Below are 25,277 nucleotides of genomic sequence, written 5' to 3'. Positions count from 1 at the left end.
AACTAGAGCTAAGGTAATGTCTGCTAAGAATGGAATCTGGATTGTTCTGCATAAACTTTATTCCCTGAAAAAAAATGAAAATGTTACAATGATGCTGAGTGTTTCCAAATGCTGGTTCAACACACGCACGCATTGAGATTCTTTTGCTTTGAATATCATTTGAAAACTGCTACAAAATTAGAAGTGTAAGGCTCTTAAACCTGGTTGCCTTTCTCAACACTGTAAAAGGAAAAATGATAAAGGGAAAAATATCTCATAGCTAGGAATGTGGCATGGGTAAGAAAAAAATCTCTGTGATGATAGAAGCTAAGTCTAGGTCAGGAGAAATTAGGAGAATTAAGGGTTAGGCTGTATCCTGAGCAGTGTGAGATTTGCAGCTTTAGAAGTGGGATTGGGAGTGGGAGTGTGACACCTGTGAAAAGGGGCTGAGTCGTGAATTCTTCCTCCACGTCTGCCATGGTCTTCTTACTGCCCCATAACCCCTCACCTCCTTGCCATTCACCCCGTATTATCCCGTTTTCTTCCTTTGAGAGCAATCTTGGCCTGATTTTGCTCATCCCAACACTATGTGATTTAATTGTGTGTTAACTAGTTTGACAGGACTGAGATAGTCCAAACCCCTGAGCTGCCTGAAATTCTTCCAGAATATGAATGGTGGAGGTGCACAGCTAAGGAGGCAGCTGCCTGACGGTGCCTCAGGGCAGGCAACAGAAGTAGCTGCTTTTCAGTCTCCTTGAAGACAGAAGCAGGGCCATGAGTTAGAAGGGCTCTATGCAGAGAAAGGTGAGCTATGGCCAGGGCTGAGGGTTAGGTCACGACAAGAGGTACATAAAGCAGTCAGAAACTGCCATACAGAAGAGATTGAGACTTAAGCCCCAGGGTAAGGCTGACTGGGGCAATGAAATTGACCCAAATCTCAATAAAGTACAGTGTAGCAGAGCTAAAATCTGTTCTGACTTTGCAGTACGTTTTTCTTCCCACTTCTGATTTCTTGCATCATTCATACCTTCAATTTTAACAGTTGAACTCCCAAACTCCTCCCTAGGGCCAGACACAGCACTTGGCATGCAGGGAAGAAGGCTTCTCGCATTGTCTGGCCCATCTTTCTTCACACAGTTCCTGACGGGCATTCATCACTCTCTCTCTTCCAGTTCTGAGCCTCTGCTTAAGTGTTTGTGCTAAAGGTAGAATATATCCACCCAAGGTAGGCAGGTTCTTCTTAATCTTGAAGGGAGAACATTGCAAAATGGTCCAAATAGTTTCAAAGTAAATAAGGTGTCGGGGTCTCTGGCTAAATGGATGCTATACCAGCTTTTGCTTCATTCTCTAGGGAAAAACTCTTTGATAATCTAATTATTAGAGGCAGGAAGGCTTGAATCCGAAGTGTTTGCATGTTAATGTAGAAGGTTACTTGATTCCTTCTGTCTACCACAGCACAGTAATTATTATTCATAGTAATTCTGTTGTTAGAAGAAAAGTGCATTATGTGAGTTTCTTTGGGGTTTGGAATAAATCTGCTTGTGACAAAGGTGAAACTATTGAAAGTACAAGTCCAGGAACTCTGTTACCACATACATACAATTTCATTGTGTAGTACAGAAGGAATGATATCAGTAACTTAAACATATCCCAGAATGATGCTGCAGCCTTGAACAAAACAAACTGTGAAATGAGTTGAAGTGAATATTAAAAAGTAAGAATGGTTCATCTGTGTAACAGGATGTGACTAGGCTTTAATGAGAGTTTCAGGAGGCAGATATATTGTGTCCCAGACCTCTAAAGCAGATGCTGTAGCATAGAAGTTCTTGAATACAATTACACTCATGGCTTAAGCAAAAGATGAACCGATTATTCAATGGATTGTTATTGGTGCATTAATTCACTATGCTGCTGAGAGCCCCTGCAATTTCACCTCAGTTCAGTTACTGTGTGGACATATGCATTTAAAGAAAATGTGTAAGTCGTTCTGCAAGCTTAGTGTAACTGTAGTGGTTTTGCAGTTTTATGATACTTTAGGTGCTACTTTGTGAACAATCTTATCGAGCTAGCATGTCGTTTGGCTACTGCACTTGATCATTTTATTTCATTTACTTTGTCAGAAGTTTTACAGGAGTAAAGATCGGAGTGAAAATAAAATAGCACCGTGTAGTTACTGGCACTTTTCCCCTGAGAACTACTTTCCTCTCTGCACTATTATGTGCAAACTCTCTGGGCTACAATGCTAGGTTTCATGGTGCTGAGTCTACATGCTCTGAAACTTGTCTTACTTGGAGCTGGCCACAGCAATATCCTATTCATACTCCACTGTCCCAAACCATATCCCAAGGCATGTACTGTCTGTTATTCATTTTTTCATGGAAATGGGTCCTTGTAGACTTGATCTCCAGGTCTCACCAGTAGATTAAATTTACTCTCTCTGGGGCTTTACAGTGCTTAATTAACTTTATTTTGAACCATTTCTTTCCATTGTCAAGAGATTTGGAAAGCGGTTTTATAGTACGTGATGACCATGACTTTGTCCAACGTATTCCTTTAATAGCCACATCATTTCATCCAGCAACCGTTCTTTGCTTGGTTGGTGGCAGGCACCACAGATTTTCACGGATCAGCCTCTTTGGCTTTTAATTCAGTAGCTGGGTAGACAAAACCAACATTGAAAGCAAGTTTTCAGTCCAGCACAGACATGCTTTGCATATGGTCAGTATCAAAGCAGGAGCTGGAGAAGTTCTGCAAATATCAATGGTCATTAGCCATCATTATTAATTTCACTATATAGTGGTCTTCTGGAGTAGTTATATTATAAACTGGGTCACAGAGAGATTAGGTGGCCTAAGTATTTAATTTATAGTGTGGAGTCACTACTTAGGGTAGGAACATCGTGGACACTAAAACATTTTCTTTATGGACACTCAGTCTTTCACTAAAGTAGAGCAGATTTGTAGGCTTGTCACCTGGGTCAGGGAAAGACTGTTAGTGCTTTCCTGTTTTTATCCACAGTTAGTTGTTCAGAGTTCTTTATCTTTTTTTTATGCATTCAACCACATTCCTGCAGAAAGATATCATGTAATGTAGACTAGGAACCTGCAAGCTACTCCTAATACCAATATGGTCATATGAGTGAGATGATTGTTGTCTCTGAAGTCAGAACAATGCCAGTAGGCTTTCCTCTCCTCAGCTGTGCTCTGAATCTCTCATGTAAGAGTTAACACAAAGTCAGTGGAAACCAATACATGTGTTTCCACAGTATTGCTCCACAATAAAGTGGATTTTGAATCTGATCCTGAATATTAAATCTCAGGCAAGGCCCTTGATCTCTGCCAGTCTTTGATATACCTGCATAGGACTTTATACAAAATAAAAAAAAAATAAATAAAAAATAAAAAATGCAGCAAGTAAGTTCGCCTTTTGGTCAACTTAAAGTAGAGAAGTGAAAATGAGAGAACTGTTCCCACAGCCTTTGAAAAAGAAATAGCAATTAAATAAAGACTTGGAAAAATCAAAACCTTACTGCTTATTCTTGTCTCTTTTTTTTTTCTTTTATATTCTATTTCAGCTAAATTTAATATGTAGAAGTTGAGATACTGTATTTATTGGTCCAAAGTTTGCTTTAAAGTATGTATGTTTTTGGGGCAGCTGTTTCTTTCAGGGCTACCATCTTGCTGCTGCAGTGGGAGTGCAGTAAGAAAGCAGCTATTAAAATTTTATTAGATTGGCTTCTACTTCAGTTGTAGCATGGAGTTTTCCTGAACACTGCATTTCTCCATAAAAAGGATATTTTCCTTTCTCTGTTCTTAGTTTCTGTTTTCAGCTGTGTCTGTGTCTGAGCCTTCCAGTAGTTTCTAATGTATGTAATTGTGGCATCTGTTTAACTCAGAGACTCTGGTTCTTGGCAGTGGGTAAGGAAGGCTTTTGCACTCGTGGGAGCTGGGCTGGGAATGCATTGGTCCCATTCCCTGACAGCAAATCAGGCTGTTCAGTTGTACGCTTTTGCCAACAATTTCAAGCAGTTAAGATAGAAATTGGAGATAATAGGGCTGAAGGAAAACTCTAGTCTTCTCCCAGTGCTACTCCTGAACCTTGATTTTCCCTCTAGACCAGTTACAAAAGAAATCACTGTGGTAGTTACACAGTTCCAGAAGTTTCCCCTTCTAGTAGGGCAATCCTCTTGTGGCCAGCTGCATTGGTTTTGGTAGATTTTATAGTGGGGGCCTTACTCTACAGGTGATATTTATGAAATTTATTGATGTCTTCAGTCCTGAAGGATATTTAAGTGCTTTATATTATCACTAGGCACAGAAACAGTTTATTTACATAAAATAACCACTCTAGTGGGAAGTGTCTGAAGAGCCGTGCCCAGAAGAAAATTGGCCAAGGTTGGACAAAATCTTTGGGCGACTCTAACAGAAAAAGACTTTTCATGCGTAAGAGTACGTTTGTGTACATTATGTAGGAAGTAAAATGGAACTTGTCCATATTTCTTGAAAAAGCTAAATCTTTTCGATTATGAATGGTGCTTTTGCATGTGGCCTGAGAACTTGCAAGTCTAAAACTTTCTGTTTCTGTAGGTTTTTTTACCTGTTTTTGTCAGTGTCTGGTATTCTTGAGAGTCGGAAACCACAGTTCTCTTTTTCAAGGACTTTCATATGAAAAGTCTCACAACTGTAGCAATATAAAAATAACTGGAGCTTGAGACTTTTAGTTTTACTCATACAAATGTTTGATGGGACATTTACACAAATTAAAGCTCCTGGATTTTCAGCATTTTTTTTGTAAGGAGTAATTTATCTCTATAACGTATTTGGCAGAATTCTGCATGTAAGTACCAGCAGTGCTTCACTGATTAATTGTATTTATTGTTGTTTCTCAAATTATTATACATCTTTTAGAAGTATGAGAACATTTGCACTAATTACATTAAATCTCTGTCATGACAACATATGGCAAGAAACAGGGTTGGCAGTGTCATAAGATTCTAAATGAAAGTGAGAGAATGAGTAATTCTGAAAAGGGCAGGGGGAGATGCAATTATGACTGAACCAGAAAATAACCCATTGCTAATAGAGCAGGTAACTTGATCTGCTTTGTTAGGACCTGATCCCGTCCTTACCGCAGGCAGTGGGGTCTGTGCTGGTGGAAGAAGCATATAACTGTGTGACAGCTTTCCCCTTACTCTTAAAAAAATCCCTCAACTTTAACAGGTGTGCATTTTTGCAGATGTGTCACGTGATTAAATATTCATTATCTAGCCTCTTGTGTTTGAACAATACTGTTTGCATCAGAAAAATGGGAATAAAACTGGGAAATATTTCTAACGGCATCTTCACACAAAGAAGATGAGAGAGAAAATTTGATGAAAGCCTCGTTTTCAAAGGCATGCCTGAAGCATGTAGCTAGAGGCAAGTTAACGTTAGTTATAGTCCATTGCAAGGCCTGTTTACATGTTTCCTCTGTAGTCAAAGGGCTGTATGCATGTGCTGTAAAATTTACAAATGCCTACATGGTTCCTTTCAGTCTTTTATCTTACCAACATATGAATGCTATTTGACGTTAAGCTCAGAGATGTTTTAAGGTCTCCACAGCCTTTTTTTAATTACAGTCAATATATGGAATACATTTAGATTGTAATTTGCCCCTTTTGGAGAGTTGCAGTCCTGCTTGTAGTGGGCTCATCGCTGAGGGAGGGAGAGATGTAAAGCAGAAGAGCGTAGCTAGAGGGCTTCCATACTTTGTGCTCACACAGAGCATGTCTGGGTGGAGGATCTGGCTGTGCAAGAGGTAATGCAGAAAGACAGACTGGGTCCATGTTTCTTAAGGTGCTGCTACTAGGTCTCCAACTTGTTCTTAGTGACATTCACATGGGCAAAAATAACAGTGATACAGGCTGAGTTCTTACTTTTCTTCTGCCACATGGGGAAGTACCACCAAAATAATTTTGGCCAGCAAGGATAGCCTTTTTATTTGCATGGCAAGAAGTAATTTTTTCTTCAGAATTTAAATGGTTATTAAAAGCTCTGAGATATTAAAAAAGCTGTGGCCATTGATTTTTTCCATCTGGAAACTCAAGTTCTAGTCCTGTCAATGGCAGAACTGATTTCTTTAAGTGAAAGAAGGGATATCCAAAGATTCTACAGTATTATGACAGGAAGAGAAGCTACTTAATACATGTTCTGAAATTCTGCATTGTTAAACTTCTAACACCATGTTAGAAGTTCCATATCCTTATTCCTAATGCAGTTGAGGTGTAATCAGAGGTGTTTTATCACTTTAATTCTGAGTGTTTGTGTGTAGTATATGCAGAGATAAATATACATTAAATATCTAACACTACTTAGTAGGTGTACTTTAAGGTGATTTGGTTTAACATTTGGAGATGCGTTATATATTGTATTGCTTAAAGTTTTATGGAGATTGGATATGTCATCTGTCTGTTCCAGACGCGTTGCATGATATGCCCAGATTTGCATTCTTGCTGCCTTTCATTTGTGTCACCAGTTCTGGTCTCAGTTTCATCTTAATTTTTCATACATTAATATTTGGCTTTTCTTTCCTTCCATTTCATCTTTTCCACCACTGCCTAATCCTTCCACCATCATGGCAGAAGAAGCTATCACTCCTACACTTATTACCTGTAAGTAACTTCTTTGTCATCAGAGACACACTTTCTGCCATGTTGTTCCATGCATAAGTAGTGAATGCTAATATTGAAAGTTCGTTTATAAAAACAAAGTTTGTAAAAGTTTTACCAAGATAAAAACAACATGGTCAATAATGTAATGAAATAGTTAGCTTTATCGCAGTTTCTTATGCCTCATAATATGCATTAGAGTCCTTTGAATATCATTATGTAATGGATTTTCTTAACTGAAAAGTAGTAGATATAAATATCACTACTGTGTCTATGAGAAATTTTCATACCTAAGTAACTATTTTTTAGAATTTATTTAGTATTTTATATCTGATTTGTTCTGTCGAAAACATAGCATTGGTTAGACACGTACAAGCATTTCCATTTGTTGCTGTGTACATATTACTACTTTTTCATGAATAATAATAATCATGCGTAAACGTCACGAGTTACCATTACTGGAATGAATTTCAAAGGAGAGAGCTCTAAAAAATGAGGGCAAGATGAAGCATAACTTTCAGTAAGTAATAACTTTTCATTTTGATACAGTGCTTAGTGATACCATTATGTGATTCTTTATTTACCCAAAGCCTTTGTTTCATTCCCTGCTGTCAGCAGGTGATGAATGAGAAGGGTTCTTCTGTGAATTTAGCAAATCCCTTTCTGAGGCTATTCACCTTTTCTCGCTTTCCAGGTACAAGGAGTACATGGTAGTTTTTGGTTTAGCAAAATATTAGGGGTCTTGCTTAGTCGCGAAATGAGACTCATTTAAGCTTGTTTAATCTTGTTGGCTAGCAGCAAAAATCAGCCACCCAGTCTGTCTTCTTTAAAGCTCAGGTTTAAAAGTCTTGGGAAACGAGGAGGTATTTTTATGTAATTACAGAAGACAAGGTGTTGCTTGCATGAGACAGACTGTAGTACTAGTTTTCAGGTACATATGGTAGTAAGATGCTCTTGGAAGGAACACATTTCAGTAATGTTTATATTTAAAAACAATGTTAAGTTTCTCGTGTTCATTTTTAGTGGCTCTTCAAACTTTTTAAATCAGTATTTTTCAATTAATATTTTGAAAAAATATCAAACATGAATTTATAGAATTTAGGGGAAAATTAGTAAATGTTTTCTAACCTGGAAACTTGGTAAGCAGAATTATGCTTCAAATGAATTAAAGCAACTAAAATTTTAACCTCTTAGTTGAAATTCCCTAAGACTTCTGAATATATTGAAACTGCTCATTTACTTGGTAATTCAGATTTCATATTAGATTTAACACTTTACATATAGTGCAATTTCTTAAACTGTTCTTTAAATCACTGTATTAATATGAAGGTCAGAAAAAATTATCTCTTCCACAGATACAGTATTTCAAATTTTTTTTTTCTGTTCCCAAGATGAAAAGACCACATTTTCCATAAAATAGTGCTTAAAAAAAAAAATCGGTTTGGGACCATTTAAATGTTGGTTTTAAAATGTCAAAAGAGTATAATATAGTAAGTTATATAGTGTGCTCTTTTTGTAGTAAGTGAATATATTAAATTAATATCTTAATATGATTCATCTCTCAAGACTAAGTCAAAAAACAGAATTGAAACAAACGGAACATTAAATGAAACACTCTTTCATTATTCAAAGAAATTGGGATTTTTCTTTTTTGCTCCACTGACAATGGAAAGTATGTGAATTGAAATGTTTCTGTAAGTTCTGCAAACAGGTTTTGTCCCCAGTTTTGCAGTCATAGAGACTGTTAATAGTGGATGGAATAGGGCTTCTCTGGATTATTTGGAATACTCTCACAGCATCTTCAAGGAAAGAGCTGTCTTTTTGTTCATGTGATACAAATGCAGTAACATTGTCGTTCGGGTACATTAACTCTTCCAAAAGAAATCGTGCGATCTTGACCTTGTATTGTTTTGCTCCCTGTCTGGCAAAGGAAGGGAAGTAAGAGCCCTGAAAAGAGCAGACAAGATCAGCCTCAAATAGGAGGAAATATGTTGGACCAAATTTTCCACCTGTTCACGCACCACATAATTCCACTGAAATTGGTGGAAATCTTAAATGAATGCAGAATTCATTACAGTTTTATTTTTAGCTGAGGAAGTTGATGTGGATTATAAAATGTTCTATATTTTGAGAAACATAATTTGAAGTACTCTGCCATTGCTAATTTACCACTTCTATACTGAGTATCATATTCAAATTTACTGATTAGTCATTGTAAATGCAAGCTGTAACATCCAAGCAAGCATCTATGCACTGAAATAGTTACTATTGTCTTGTGTGCTGCTTTCCTTGTGTACTGCGGGCTCCTTTTTCCTTGTAGACTGCAGTCTCTGCCACTTCTAGATCCATCCTAAATTAAAATTAAAAAAGAAAAAATTGGCAGATGCCTAGAGCTGCTGATGAATCATCAGAGGTGGACCTACAGCTGTGCATATTTGGCAGATAATTATTTCCATTTTATCTTCTGTTTACTAGCTAGCCAGTCAAGAGATGTTACAGAAAAGAAGTTGAGTACTGCTGTTGAGAATTATACTTCTTTTTAATGGGCTTAAGTGCCTCTGCCAGCGCCTTTCCTCCCGCTCTTGCTTTCCTGAGAACTGGTGCATTTTTTACCTTTCACCTCAGTCAGGCAGCAGATTTTTTTTTTTGTCTGACCGTAGTTAGTCCTGTATGAGTTCTTTTGTTCTTAAGATTAGAGCAAATTTAACAGTGCTCATTAACTCTGCAGCAGGTCTTTTGACTTTGCAGTCGATTCCAGGTGGGAAAAAAAAAAGAATGGAGACAGTGTTGTTAGTGGCGCTCCTAATGACTTGTGTTCCCAGCATGGCAGCCAGTGCTGGCATGACTGCTTTCTCCTGACACGTTTGCTGATGGGCAAAACTCCTGCGACAGTGGCCAGAGAAGGAAAAGTACATTAGTAGTTTGTTGTGTAATTATGGTTAAATGAACTAGGCAAGCCTGTTGTTCAGGTGACAGCGATCACCACTGTGCTGACCAATGGCCATTAACTTTTATATCCGAGTTTTTATTTTTGATAAATAATCTGCCCTTGGAGATCGTTAATCCTTAGTCAGGAGCTGGATGCATGCAAATTCAAGCATCAGACAATCAAGATGAGTGCTTAGATCATCTGAGGTTACTCAAGACACTGATGCCTCAGAGTTTGGGGAATTCAATTTACCCCAGGTTCTGGAGCAGATAGATTGTAGCTATTACAAATTGCTTTCAAGAGAAGGCTTCGTTACATTGCTGTGGGTAGGATGTATGCCCAATTAAAATACAAAGTTGTGAAGGTAGCTTTTGATGTTGTCCCTCAGTTTGAACTTGATATCAAAATGGTATGTGCAGCAACAACGGTGCTGCGCAGCAGTTAGGTGCATAATGTTATTCTATTTTTGTGCCTTTTCACAAGTCATTTCAACTTGTGAGAGGTGGAATAGGGGAATAGGAGACAATTATTGCCCAGTATTCTTATAAAATAGTAATCATGTTGAGATCTTAATAATACGAATTCTGATATTGTCTGTCCCAGGACTAATCATCACCTAGTTAGGTGACTTAGGACAGAAGTACATCACAGGTACATCCTCTGTATGGAAATCTCAATCCAGAAGCCTGATACGATGTTGAAGCATTACTAAAATGAACTGTATAGGACTAGAGGTCCTGTTGCCTGGTACTTTTTTATATGACTCCAAGATGAAAAAATTCCTTCTGCAAAAAAATTAATTCACCAAACTGAGCTTGTTCATATAAATGTGAGTAAAAACATACTCTCCAGCTGAAGTACATTTTTCTTGTGTATCTGACTTGAGCTTAGGAGCCTGGGAGTCTGTTCTCAGTTTAGTTACTTCTTTATCTGGCTTCACTAGCAGATTTTCAGTGCTGGCTTCTGGAACTCTGTGCAGAGACTTAATTTGTGGCTCATTTCCCCAGTCTCATTGCGATTGACCTAGTACTTACGGCAGAAAGCACAAGGTTAGCAGATTTGTGAAAGGACCCTAATAATCAGAGTCATAAAATTTTCAAAAAATCAGTGGTGTCGAAACTCTTAACAGTGATTTCTGGATAATTCCAGGAAATATGCAGTCCTCACATGTAAAGCTTCTGTAGTAATTTGGAAATAGTGAGAGAGGATAGAAACAGTCCTGTATTCTCAACTGCAGCTGTCCATGGAACTAGACTATGTTCATTGGTTCATGTCTTGCAGATGGAGGAGAGCACTGAACAGAAAACATGAATGTGTTTGAACTGTTTGATGTGTTTGATCTGGTAGACTATGCCTGTGATCTCTTCTGAATCTTTAAATATGCATAGTTACATAGACTTGTATCGTAGAGTCATGTAACCCAAAATAAATGTGGATTTCTGTAATTGTCTTGTAAGTTAGACTTAAATGATATGGGGATGTCCCATGAGTTTTGTTGCATCTGGCAGAGTCTAGAATGCCAGCTTATTTAAGTCTTTGGATAACATGCCGTGCCCAAAATAGCATGGAGGGTTTTTCACTAAATCACCATCACTAAAAAATACATTTGTGGGCTGTGTGCCACATGCTTTGATATCTAGCTTTCATGCAGAGATACTAAGCAATCTCAGAATTATCATTTTATTTGTAATTAAAATACACCACATCATTTTTAAAAATCTATCTGAAGTCATTATTTCTTATACTGGTTCCTTGTATCTTCTGATTCTTTTGGATCTGATTGTATTGCTTTATAGCCATGGCTTATATTCACATTTCTCTGTAGAAAAAATTGTAAGTCATCTTTAACATTCAGACCACCAGTAAGTAAATCGGGGTTTTTATTATTATTTTATTAGTTCTTTCTGAAGTATATGAGCCCCCCAGAGCAGCGATCTGACTGTATGGAATAGCTTTCTTGAGATGCAACAGACATCAGGTCATTCACATGGAGGAATAGCTCTGCTTCAGTTCATCTTTTCTGGGCATGTTTAGATGCTCACTCCAACTTTCTTTTCCAATACCCACACATAGGAAACCCATCATAATTTCTGATGTTACCCAGACTTTTCAAAACCACATTAGCCCAGATGTGTTGAGTGAGAAACCATAATCTGTGATGTGCTGCGAGTTTGGGTTTTTCAAATGAAATGGGTACTACAGAGAGAGTGAGGTGAAGTATCAGAAGCGATTGATTGCTATGCTGGTCACACAATCACACTCAGTTACTGTCCTTGCTCCCTCGGTGTCAAGCAGTAAATTTCTAGATGAGCTGGGGTTTGGAGATTGTTCTGTCCTTAAAGGGGCCGTTTAAGTTTACACTGCTTGTTGTGTGAAGGTACATTTAGTGTGGGAACCAAGGTAACTCTAGGAAAAACAAATGCTTGTGTACTCTAGAGACATCTTGGTTCTTTCCACGTTAATAAAAGCTTTGTCTTGCTTTTCTAAACTAATATACAGGGAATTGAATTGAATACTGAGATGGCTTTTAGAAACTGTGGATTCCATATACTCTTGTAGGATAAGCCTGAAAGCCTGTCTTTATTATATGTAACACTGAGACATAATACATACATTCAGGAGGGGACGAGAGGATAGGGACAGGTATATGTATTAAAGAAGTTACCTTTGTATTTGAGTTTTTGTATTACTCTCCCGTATTGAGTCTTGTTCTGTTAATGTTACCAGTTTACCAGGGTGGGCTGTCTGCTCTATAAAATTGTGTGTTGAATTAATTCCTCGATTAGCCTGTTGACATTGTTTGCAGCTTCCTAAAAAATGCGGTTCCCAAATCAGTTGTGCTTACTGTCAACCAGCAGTCATTCTAGGCACTGAGATTTCGCCATTGTCTACCATAATTGCTGAATTAGACTTTCAACGAGGGTATAAGGTGAATCATTCACTTTGTTTAAGACTTTTCCCTCAGGAAAAAGGTACGATTCATACATTTTTTTACTCTGAAATTGCCTTTCTGTATACATAGATAGCTCAAAACTGACTTCAGATTCTTTCATATTAAATATCCAAATAGAAAAGAGAGTTTATTTTAGTATTAGTATTTATTGTACAAGAGGGGTAATGGCATTGGAAACTGATTTTCTCTAAATCCCAAACCTGCCATTACACTTTGTGTGACTGTAAATGTGTAAAGAAGCTATACTGCATATTAAGACCAAAACTCACTTCATAATATCTGTTGATAAAGGCTTGTACTTTTTCTAAAACATTGAAGTGTTAGTTTTCAAAACGGCTTAATGAAATATTGAACTGATCAACAGATGTCTGCAAAAGGTGGGACTAGAAGGACTAAGGTGAGTGTTGCATTGTATCTCTCCTGGACTTGAGGAGGGCAAGCAGCAGAAAAATGCCTAAAGAAAAATGGCTGGAAGAAATCATATGGTGAATCTAGCCTAAGACTTCTTTGCTCCAGTAAACCACGGCCTTAATCAATTCTGTGATACAGATGGGAACAACTGTAGTGGGATGTCTGTGTCTGTTGAGTGATGTCAGCACAGGGCACTGAGGTGTTGTAGTCATTAATATTGCAATAACTTCTATTGACTGATTATGTTTTTGTTTGAGCTTCTTATCTGTAATCTTTTCTCTGACCCTTGAATCCCATGGGAGATGCTTTGGACCTTTGTTGAGCCTATCTGCAGGGGTTATGGCCAGGTTAATGATAATCTACCTCAAGGTAGTCTCTGTCAGTGTTCGCTCTTAATTTCGCAATGAAAATGTTCTAATCTTGGCTCCTTTTCCTTCTTCTCTTTTTCATTTCCTTTCTTAACTACAGTATTCCTTGAGCTCCCTTAAAGTCTAGACTGCCAGATCCCTGGAGGGAAGAACAGTGGCCATGTGCTTTGCATAGTGTCTAGCTGACCAAAATCATCATTCACTTCCAGATTTTCTTTCTGAGATTTTTCTTGGTCATTGTTTTCCTGCAATGAATTACTTAACTCTGGCATGAGAGGATAAGGAACCATACCTCGGTTGCTTTCTTCTGCTACTCCTAGTCACTCTGGCCCTCTGCCTCCATTTGTGAGAGTCTGTGCAAGGATTCTATCTGATTGAGGGTCCTTCCTAATTTCAGGGCAATAACCCACATGCAAAATGTAGCTAGGAAGATTGCCTCAGCTGTGAAATTGATCCTCACAAAAACTGATCGAGCAAGGAAGCAGAAGAACGGACTATGCTGTGTGCTTACAAATCCAGCAAAACCTGGCATTTCATCAGTCCCAGACACACTGTTGCAAAACAAAATCTTTTACAGGATTTATCATAGATATTAGAAGCATGGCTCTGATTCATTTACAAGCATGCAAGAAAGGTTTTATTATTACTGCTGCTGCTGCTGCTGTTGTTGTTATTATTATTATTATTATTATTATTATTATTATTATTATTAGACTGTAGCTTTTAGTGTATGCTGCAGAGAGAAATCTGTAGGACTGTCAGAAAAGTCTTGCGTAATTCTGTTAGTTCCTGTGCCAACCAGACAGCAGCAGTGATCCAAATGAAAAGAGGTAGTAGTTGGAGCAGAGCAGAGTTTTGTAGAGCTTGTGCCATGAACTACCTGCTCCTGTGAGTACGGAGCTGGTGAACATAAAGAAGCACATTTATTTTTCTTTTTAGCAGCTGAAGCTCAGGACCACTTCTGCATTTGATCTGAGATCCTCGGTGAGATGTTGAACCAAACGTCTAGGAGTTTCTAAACTATACCCAGTTCACCTGCAGAGGGAGTTAGCTTCCCTCCTTCTTTCTCATTCCCTGATTCCTCTGATCATGAAGGCACAAGTGGGAGCTACCAGAGGCACCTCTTGCTTGTCTGAAGGAAAGGCAAAGCAAAGCATTCACTAATCTGTGCGTTTCGCAGTTATACAGGAATGAGAAGATCAGACGGTTTAGAGTAGTTGTGCCGCTCCGCGTCTCCCATTGCAAAGTGATCGTGCGCTTTCCTCCGGCGGGGTGACATACGGATTTGGCCAACATGTTCATACTGGCTATAATAATACATGCATGTTGGCTGCAGCAAGTACTGGTTTAGGTAGGCTAGATAGATTTTAGTTTGCTTAAAGATGTGTGTTGGATTATGCTTTGGGTATACTGGAATGTATTTTGCAGTTTATGGTCCTATTTGGCAACTGTCCATGGAAGGGTCGCTTCAAAGGGACTAGGTTCATGGCTTACAGTGTATTTTGAAAAGCAGATGAAATACTGAATGCTTCGTATTTACTGAGATTTTTAAGATGGGAGTGTCATGTTTGTGATACGTCATAGAATAAGGCCTTGATCCTTAGCTGTAATGTTGAGGTGTTACCAGCAGTAGAACTTTACTTTCTGCTTACCAAATAAGGAAGAGTCATGTCTGCATTTGAATATTCTTCAGATTAAGGTTATTGAAGATATTTTAAACTAAGAAAAGAAGAGAAACCCGTAAGGATGCTTAAGAAAAATAAATGAAAAGGAGAACAAGGTACTTTGGTTGCATGTTGAGCCTTAATACAGGCTCCCAGCAAGAAGAGATATATTTTTCTTGGGGTTTTTGGTTTGGGTTTGGTTTGTTTGTTTGTTTGTTTTTCTCAATAGGTTACTGCAGTTTCATCTGCCTTTTGTTGGAACCCAAAGCACTGTAAACCTGTTTTGGGGCAGGTGTACATTCATGGAAGTGTTTTGTCTAGTTCTCCATCCACAGAGGGTTTTATCTAACTTACTCCTTAGATCCTACTGTTGTTGTCCTCCTTCCAGCTGCTTTTTCTCTTTCAACACTAATGTGCCAAGCTCTTAAGCCTACCTTCTTATTCTGCTGACCGTTTCCTTTTTCATCTGTTCTCTTCTTCATCTGCTCCTCCTTTTACTTACTCCTGCTTTCCTTTTGCCCCCAGATACTATATTGTCTGTCCTGTCCTGAAAAATATTTCCTTAAAATTGCCTTATTTTCATTCTCCATGCTCTGCTTTGTCTCCTGAAACTTAATGTAGGCTGCCTAGTCACTTGCTTTTGCTCCACATCCTACCATCTCCCTCCTCAGAACCTGTAGACAAGAAGGAGAGGCAAATCTGAGAACATCAAAATATCCTTCTGTTACTGTGCAAACTTTTTTGTAATTCTTTTTATTCTTGATATATACAAAAGGGCTGTTGCTTAGATAGTCTTACTCTGTGGGAACATTTAACATAGTAAAATAAAAGAAAGACTGAGTTACGTGTCTACATGAGAGTGTTTTGCGTTGGGGATTGTTTCTTTATTTTCACGGGAAAACAGCAAGCAGTTTTTATTGGCACATTTTTTCTTACCTAAAAATACTCATCTCCAGGTTGAAACTTAGCATGCAATATTTTACATTCAAAAAAGAAAAAAATTAAGTGATTGAAAATGATGTCACCATGGAAGTTGCAATATAACATTAATTGTAAGAAGTGTACTTTAACACCCACAGTACTGTGTATTTACTTAAAACAAGGTATTGCTTGTTAATGCTTATTAAGAATAGGTTTTCATTTAAGAATTTTAAGAATAGCTTTTCATTTTTCATTTTATGATTGCCTGTTGTTCTTTGAATCATACCCTTCACTTGTTTCTTTAATTTAGGAGAAAAAGCCATTAAACATAGATACTTCCTGAAAGCCTGTGCTGCATGAAAGCTTTAATTAAATCTACAAGTAAAGCTTTAAAAGAACAAGAATCAAATTAATTGCAACAAGGACCATGCATTTATTTCTGTGACAGGCCTTTGCACATTAGAGAAAAGGCAATCGTTGTACCCTTATCTGAATTAGTAAACTCAATATCACTTTTCATTAGCATGGTAGGTCATTGCCATGTGTCTTCAGTGTGACACTGTTTACATGTTAATGACCTCACAAATAGAGTCTGTTCCAAAGAGGTTGCAGTAGTAGAAAGTTGTAAATCCATGAAGTGGAATAAGCTGTCCTCTGCTTTCTGCATCATTGCTTCTTGCGAGTTCCCCTCTAGACTGAACTTCATAATTAGGCAGCAGTATAATTAAGGCAAATTCAGTAAATGCAAATAGGGCAAAAGGATTTATAGCTGATTATGGTTGTCATAGCATACCTGAAATAAATTAATTTCTAAGCATCATTATTAGTTGACTTTTCAGTGGCTTGGAGTCTAGAAGTAGAAAGTATTGTTCACTAAAAATATTCATAGCTTAAGTTAGTGAGTGTGAGTCCATGATGGTGTATTCAGATTTACAAAGTGCTGACATACCCACAGAAAGATTCAGTAGAACATATTGCTTTAGTTGTTTGGTGTATGATTGCTTTGTATTAGATGAAATTTTTAAAATTGTGAATATATTTTTCCCCCACCGTATAATGTGATGAAATCAGCGTGCTCCCTAAAATAATATCTTTAAATAAAATGTCATATTTACATCTGGTAATTTGACTCAACAGTGGAAAGCTTCACCGCTTTAAAATCTTGGAATGATAAAGCCAACATCAAATGAGTAAAACTCAGCATAACCACTTAAATTTGGTTGGAATATCTAAACCAAGGACCATTCTGATATCTTGCTGTGTGAATTCATTTAAGTGCTGAATGCCCTCAATTCCCATTGACTTCAGCACCTTGCAGAATCTGGGACCATACTTTTGAATGTCTCAGCCCTGCCATAACAAAAAGCCTGTTTTTCACTCATCGTTACCTGGTATTGCAAGACATACACTCTGTGGTTCTGCCTGCAACAACCTTGGGAGTAGCTTTGCAGACAGAGAGTGATGGTTTCTAGTTCAGTCGCTCACCTAATATGCAAAGCGAGTTTAATTATATGCTGTCCAGCCCCCTCTGCTACATATTTTTCCGCTTGCTGGTTCTGGGTGAAATACATACTTTCTACGTGCAGAGGTTACTAGTAAGTGTGCAGGGCCCCTGGAAGCGTTTATGGCTAATCCTGCCCTCAGCATGCATAATGTAGCTAAGTACTAATTAAAGGTTAAAGAATTTAAAGGCTTTTCTCTGCCTGATGAACAGAGGAGTGTATCCTGCATGGGGTCAGATGCTACTTTCAACTGGGCAGAGTTGCTAGGATGATGCAAAACCTAACTGCATGAGACTAAAATTAGAGACTCCAGATTTTCTCACAGCACAACAAAGGACTAATAAATCACTGTCTTGTGTTTTGTAATGAATTAGCTGGTTTACTGTGTTTCATATAAATATGTAATGCTGCAAGGCATACATGGGTAGAATGTAGATCTGATTTCAGAAGGGACATTTTTTTTGTCCTACATACTGACTTCTGAAAATGATCTGTGGCCCAGAAGTACATTTTGCTGTTAAAAACAGAGATACTGTTCTAGCAAGGCAATAAAGTCACCACAAGCATTATTGCCCTCTCTCAGATCCCAATAGCTGATTAAAGCAGGTTTTGATTACTTCTAAATATTGCCATGACTACTGCCATGCAATAGAAGAGAAATTAACTGGCGAGTGATGGAGCTGTGGCGGCAGATCCTTTCAGAAATCCTGGTGTCCACTTCTTTCCTGTAGGCTTCTTCCTGGCGTAACAATCTAGTAAGAGCAATTGCTTTTTAAATAAGCTTCAAAATAGGTTATGGAAAGAGCATGGGAATCAAGAGGTCTGGCTTGTGCCACCACCGTGCTGATGAAAGTCTTAAACCTTTGGGTGCCATGTTCTCCACATTAATTAAATTTTGATTGCTATTAACTACTGCAAAGCAGTGGTATCAGGACTGTTGGAGGTCTGATAATCAGAAAGGCAGAGTACTTCATGCTTCCTTTATCATCACTTGGATTTGAGAAAATACGATCTTTGTGTTTCTGCATAGAAAGTGAGCACTGCCTGAAAATATATGTTGTTGGAATATTAGTAGCTGAAAACCAATGATGGAGACATCACCAGCTAAGGCAGGGTTAGCCACGTATACTTGCAGAAACACATGTTCTCTTATGAGTAGCCCTTGCAAAAGCACACCAGGGGGGTGTAAAGTGTTTTCTCTGGCACTAGCTGCTTTGACACTTCAGTGGCTGCAGAGCTGCCTCTTTTCCCACAGTAGGAGTAATCAGCATCCGAGCTTTACTGCTTGAACTCTTGTGCATGTGGATTACTCTTTTGTCAAAAGAAAAAAATAATCGTTATTTAAAGCCCAGGTACCGCAGTAGTAGGTTCCTTGGATAAAGGTATGAAAAAAACAGTAAAACAGAACAATAAAATAATTTAACATCTCAGGATTTTCAGACATGTATAAATAAAATGACTGAGTGTACTATACCGCTTAGAGTCTAATCATTTGCTGTCTAATTAGAAGAAGTCAGATAGCCATAGGGTGAAAATAAGATGGAAAAGGTCATATGATTAAATTAGCTGCTTTCACACAGGCATTACTTACAAAGGTTTTTTTCTATGATTAAAGGTGATCAACAGTAAATCAAGCAAATAAGATCAAGTTAGTGACCCTCAGAAAGGGAGATTAACCTCAACAATAAATAAAAGGTTACTGTCCACCACAAGCACTCCAAGATACACTACTCTTGGTTAATCACATCTTTCATTTTCACCTCTGGACGCTGCATATAACTGCAATTCTGATTATTTACAGAGCAATGCACATCCTTAGTACAGGATCCAAATATTAAAACTTATTTTCCTTTCCTTTTAATTGACACTGCTTTTTAGTAACATAAGAAATGCCTACTGTGGTCCTAGTGCTCATCCCATTAATATCGTATTGAATTTGTCACTGTTTTCATATTTTGTTGTTAACATTTTCATCTGAGCAGTGCTGTTTTCCGCATCACTTAATCTCTTGTAGGTGTTTCCAATCACTATGTTATTGTCTGGTGGGTTAAAAATATTGGCAACAGGTTAACATTTTGGTCACATGATTCTCCCTTTTTAGTGTTGAGTTGTTTTTTTTTTCCTTTTGTGGACATTCTTGGGAGCCTCATTTTTCTTGCTATGTCCTGCCAGCGTCAGTCTAATGAAAATCTAGGCTGAATTTATCATGTAGGATTTTCATAATGTATCTCTTGCATTTGACTAATCATGGACAATCTAGACTTTTATAGTCAAATCAGTTCTCTTTCTCAAAATCTTTTAATATGGGTGAGGAACTGCAGTGGTCCAAAAGGTTGTAAAACCCTGTAAAAAGTCACTTGATGTTATTTTGGTGCTTGTGAATTTGCTGTGAATGAAAAACTGCTCTGTCTTTCATTATGTGAGAGCCAAGAAATGCACACATATATTGGAATGACTAACCAGGAATGAAAATACAGCAGAAAAGGTCACTGTCCTGGTTCATGATTGCTGATTAGTCACCAAAAGTTCAAAGCTAAATTGGTCTGTCTTCATCTTCCCCATGTCTCATTAGCCTCCACAGTACCTGTGATTTAGGTTTTTCCTGTCGGGATCTTCTCCATAAATATTCATGCAAATCTCGTTTGTTTGTGACAAAAGGGGTCTCCATGCATGTTAGCCATTTGTTGTCATTTTAGCAACTTCTGTGTGCTTGGTTTCTATTTGGTGTTGAGAAATGTCCACTTTGCAGATGGATGTGGCAGAATGGCTTTGCATTCTGAGGTAAGACAGAGATGGGGTGTCTCTTTTTATTGCTTGTTTTGCTGTCAGGTGCTTACCGGACAGTAAACCAAAACAGCTATTTATAAAACGTTTATAGACCAAACAGACTAGGTTGCATATTTAAGAGGGTGGTATAGTTACACAGAAACAAGAAATAGTTAAATGGTTACTCAGAGTTAATGCATTTTGAAGTGGCATCATCTACTCAATATTGAGTAATCCTTGAGAAATTGGATTTAAATATAAATAAATCTATGTCACATGCTACTTCTTCAGTGTCACCTAACAAAATGTTAATGCCATGGTTCCTCCCACTCTCTGCAGGCTGTTGTTTTATTGCATTATGTCCTACAATGGTACTGTCACCAGTAAAGAAAAAAAATCTTTTCTTTCCTTGTCTGTCCAAGGTCAGTAAGAAGGAGAATACTAGTTTGTGTCATGTGCATGCAAGTCATTGCTCAGGAATGAAACGTTAAAGAGAGGTTGAATAGACCAGCAAATGTCCTAGAGGTTCAGATACGGTTAGTTTGCCCTTGCTTTAGCTGGTGAGAGTGATTTGACAGCTGTGCTTTGTAGTTTCTTCCTTCTGGAGCACGTGATTGTGCTTTGATAGCTACCCTTAATCTATTATTAATGCAGTTGTATGTAGATCAAAACTGAAGATCCTTAGTCATGTCAGAAAGTAATGCTAGTCTATTTTTATATCATTTGAGGGTGTATCTGAAGTGCAGGAAACGAAGTGCCAGAGTACTAATGTCAGTTATTTCATACCTCCGTCCCCCTAAGCAAGCTGTAATCTGAAGCTCTGTAGGTGTGCATGTACATGTGCACTGCTCAATAAACCTCCTAGGTTTTTTTGTCCCAAGAACTAGTAAATCAGTGCCTCCTTTGAGTCTTTTCTGTTTGTTGATTTTGAGCTGTGGCTTTTTATCAAGCTTTGAAGATGAGAATTTGAGACTTTTTTGGGTGAAGTCTTACTAACATCTAGTTGCCAAGATTTTGATGATAATCCATGTACACCAGCTTTCAAAATTAAGGGGTTTAATTTAGTCCTGTGACATTCTCTAATAACATTATTTTTGCAAGTTATTGTAGAAGTAATGCAGTGTGGATTATGTTCACTCTCCCATTCTGAAATGGCCTTTCTGTGGGTTTAAGATAATGTGACAAGCTATGAAACTTAACTACAGAAGAGCACATGGCCTTCAAACAAGCTTTCCCCTTCATTTTGTTCATACTCCTTTTAGATCAGGCAGTATCTGCATGGATGAGCTTTAAAAAGCAAGCCATTCAGCTCTTCACATTGCTGTCTTGTAAGTCAACACAACTCTTTGAGAAGAAAATTTGCTGGGGTGCTTCAGGGGGTTTAATTCTGCTTTTTACTAGTCTCAAGACAGAAAGCATTTACAGCTTACCAGCTTTACTGCAGGAGACAACTGAAATGGCACATAGACGCCAGATAGTAAGACATGAGACAAATGCCTGTGAACTGGTAACAGCCAACGGGCCATCTCATCCCACTGACATCCTGATACATTCCTGGAAAGCTGGTGCATCCTCGGCCACTGAGTCCCTCCTGCAGGAACTCCGTTGCAAGACAGGTGGACCCTACCATACCTGCTAATTTCTTGATTGGGTTGGTTAACTTGGATCTGCCGGGAAACCAAATCCCCTGGGCTTTGGGATGACCATTCTCAGTTTCACCAGAGAGTCAGGATGAAGTCAGGGTATGCACCTGCCTGCTGGGGCTGATGAACACGCCTGGGTTCCTCAGTTTAGCCATCAGCTGGGAGACTGCTGGATGCTTTATCAAGGGGCAAATGTGACCCGAAAGGGAACAGCTACAGAAAATAAATGTTTCAGGAGGCAAACCAGAGAAAGAAAATACCTATGAGGCTGAGGTAGTACTTTCAGTAGAAGGAAAAGCATTGAAAATCCTCAGCTGACAGTGCCTCAGGTGCCAACAAATTTCTCTCACAGCACAACACCCACAAGTATCCATTTCACCAGACAAATAATTAGCTGGTACCACAGGGACTCTAATTCTTGGTGATACAGCAGCAAAGGTATGCTGTGGGAGGAAAGGTAACTGGGATCCTTCTCCTCTTTGACCCAATACCCACACACCCTGTCACAACATTGTGCCAGGCAGTCATACTTCTGGTATTGCTGAAGTGGAGAAGGGTACGGTGGGAACTTGAGACCTGTCACCTGCTATGGCTTGCTGTGATACAGTAAGTTCCTGTTTTTCCGTATGGCATAAAAAGCTTTGGAGAAGCAGGTGGCAGAGGTCCACAGAAGCTTCTGAATGGCCCAAATTTGAAGTTGCAGCTCTCACTGTTTTAGTCCGTAACATGGTGCAACAGGACATTCAGTTATTACATTCTGCCTTTGCAAATCTAAGGGAATGGGACAACATTATGTTTCCTTCAATATCTAGTCAGCTCCACTACAAGACAGTGTCATATCTTTTATTACTAATACAGGAAAATGTCCTACAGTAGCTAATTTACCAGTGAAATATAGATATGTAAACATGTCAGCTGCATTTTTTTCTTCCTATATGCATCTTTGAGTTTATATACAGATGGCGTTTTTATACTTATATCTAATAGCTGTTAAAATTTTCCTGTGCCTTATTTCTTTTGAATGTATCTTTACCAAGCCTGTCAGCTTTTCATCTCTGAGGCTAAAAATAAATGTTTATACAGAAATCAAGAGAGATTGAAATTACTGGTTGATTCACAAATAGAAAAAAGAAATTACACAGCTTTCATTAATTATTCCATGGATACTTTTGTTTGTGGGAGTGGTGCATTGAGCGTCTATTTTTTTCAATCCTGAAGAAAGTTAAGTAGCTGAAAACATGAGATTAGAGAGAAACAAGCCAAAGTTGCACGTTGCATTTAGTCATAGGAAATATCACTTTTTGTATTACACTGAAAGAGTGATTCCATATCCACAGCTGGAACTTTTGCTACCCTTTATATTAGCAGCAGCAGCTGCCATTTTTCTATTCCATAGCATTAAACCAACCCATAATTTTGCAGCAAATTCTGCCAGAAATGTGCATGTGAATACTGGTACTCCATACTGAACCAGGCCTCTAAATCTTTTTTTTTATTTCTGGGCAGCATGTAGAATGCTAAAGGAAATGGCATTTTCACATTGACGTGGAACAATAACAGTACAAAATCATATTCTTGTGACATTTTCAGGCAAATGACTTAAGAGCAAGAAGCATGAGTAGTTCCCAAGTAAATAACAGCGCAGCCATAAGGAAAGCAAAAAGCACTGTAGTTTAGTCCTTTCAGTGATCCTGCAGTTGAAGATGATGTTCATTTTCAGAAAGTGTTTTTTTCATGTCATTATTTGGTTACACATGATAATAAGGTTAAAAGTATGATAGATTAATCAGCTTCCAGAAGTTAAGTTGATGTAGCAGTATAAAAGGTTGCATTTCTGGAACAAATTCCATTGAGGATTTTAAAAAGAATGACATTTCGCAAAGAACATCAGAGGCAAAGCTAGAAGCAGTGGTCTGTATCTCAGTCTGCTATTCACATAAAAAAATGTTTGAGCCAAAGATGTCCCTCAGCCTTCAGCTGTTCATTTTTAATGTGTGTGTGGCTTGCACATGCTGCAGTTCTTATAGTCGATGGTCAATCTTGATCCAAATATAAGGGCAGTGACTCCAGGGACAGAGAATTCTTGGCTGTCAGTACTGTCTCTCACTATCATTTGTTAAGGTTCTTCCTTTTTGCTCCATTGAAATAGATGCAGCACTATTGATTACTCTCACATATGCAATTATGCCAAACAGATCTAAGATAAAACAGAGCTGCAAACACATTCAGCCAGCTCTTCAGTAGGTTACTTTTAGCAGACCATCTTTCTGAAGGGACATATTAAATTGCAGGAAAGCTGAATCCAGCTAGAACAAGTTATTAAGAAAAGCAGCCTACCGTGGCAATTTTGTAGTACTGGTTTGTTTTGACACCAACTATTTTTCTCTCAATAACTGTCAGTGAATTCATGTTCACCTGATATTTACTCTTGCTATACAGTTGGCAGTTAAAAGGCTATTTCTATAGTCAGGTGGCTGTATCTCATCTTCCAGCTATACTTAGACCTCATTCCTTATCCTTTTTGTTTGCTAAACACCTCACTTTACTTTGCAGACATTCACAATACTCGGTGATATGGTAAGGCTGCAGTGTGTTTTCACAGAGATTATATTTTCTGTTGCTTGGAAAACAGTTAATTGTTTGAAGACCAGTTGCGTAAATGGTATTTTCACATCAAATATGTTTGTGTTAATATGTCAGCCAAGTGGAAACTGACTTATTAATACAGTATTTTATTGTGGGGTTGCATGTCAGCAAGTGTATAACAAAAAGAAGATAAGTCCAAATTAAATCAATTCACAATGTTTCGTAAACTTATGTAATACCACAGTCAACACCTGTCCACTGTCCGAAGCAAAGAGTAGGATGGTTTCTGTCTTTCTATTATGAATGACAAGGGCATAATATGATGGAAAAAAAATACACAAACTGCTTTATGAACAGGAACTCCTTGACTTGTCTAAAGTAGCAATGGTTATTTATTAGGCCTTGTTTATTTGCTGTGATTGTAGCAGAAGAGTTGTTTCTTGCCTACTCAGTCTGAAAATAGCATAGGCAAGAAGAAAGACTGATGCAGCTGATACCTACCTGCCTCTTCCATCTGGTGGAACTTCAGTCCATGGCAGAACCTTTGGGTATTTTATTTAAAATGTTTATTTTGTGGAAATAGGGCTCTTCCTACACTCTACGGTGATAATGGCATCTGCTCTCAGTGATGCAATGCAGAATGCAACGGTAAGCAAATTGCTTTATCTCATTTATAATATTTGAGCAACAAAGGGTTCCAGGCTAGTCATGCTGTTACTTCTTGTCAAGTCCACATTTCGCCTTGACATAGGTGTCCTAAAGGCAAGTTAATTTATTTATTTCTGCCCAGTTTGTCTTCATATTGCACGTACTTGAGTGCATTATCAGCCCTGGTAGACAAAGATCTGATTTTTGAAGGAAAAAAAAAAAAAAATTCCTTAGCAGAATTCTTAACTTGATTTTGACTAC

General features: G+C 38.1%; 1 protein-coding gene across 1 annotated transcript in view; it reads left to right on the top strand.

The window, feature by feature from the left end:
* PTPRM (protein tyrosine phosphatase receptor type M) overlaps positions 1–25,277 on the top strand; it is a 475,520-nt gene that overhangs the window by 318,576 nt on the left and 131,667 nt on the right. Inside the window, exon 16 of the mRNA XM_086472548.1 lies at positions 6,599–6,628. Within this exon, the coding sequence (XP_086328674.1) occupies positions 6,599–6,628 (30 nt within the window). The remainder of the gene's footprint in view (positions 1–6,598; positions 6,629–25,277) is intronic.

This window comes from Leptosomus discolor, chromosome 13 (assembly GCF_034619465.1).
Source record: "Leptosomus discolor isolate bLepDis1 chromosome 13, bLepDis1.hap2, whole genome shotgun sequence".
NCBI classification, from domain to species: domain Eukaryota; kingdom Metazoa; phylum Chordata; class Aves; order Leptosomiformes; family Leptosomidae; genus Leptosomus; species Leptosomus discolor.
Note: the sequence above shows the minus strand (reverse complement) of the source record. Positions and strands in the feature narration are given on the sequence as shown.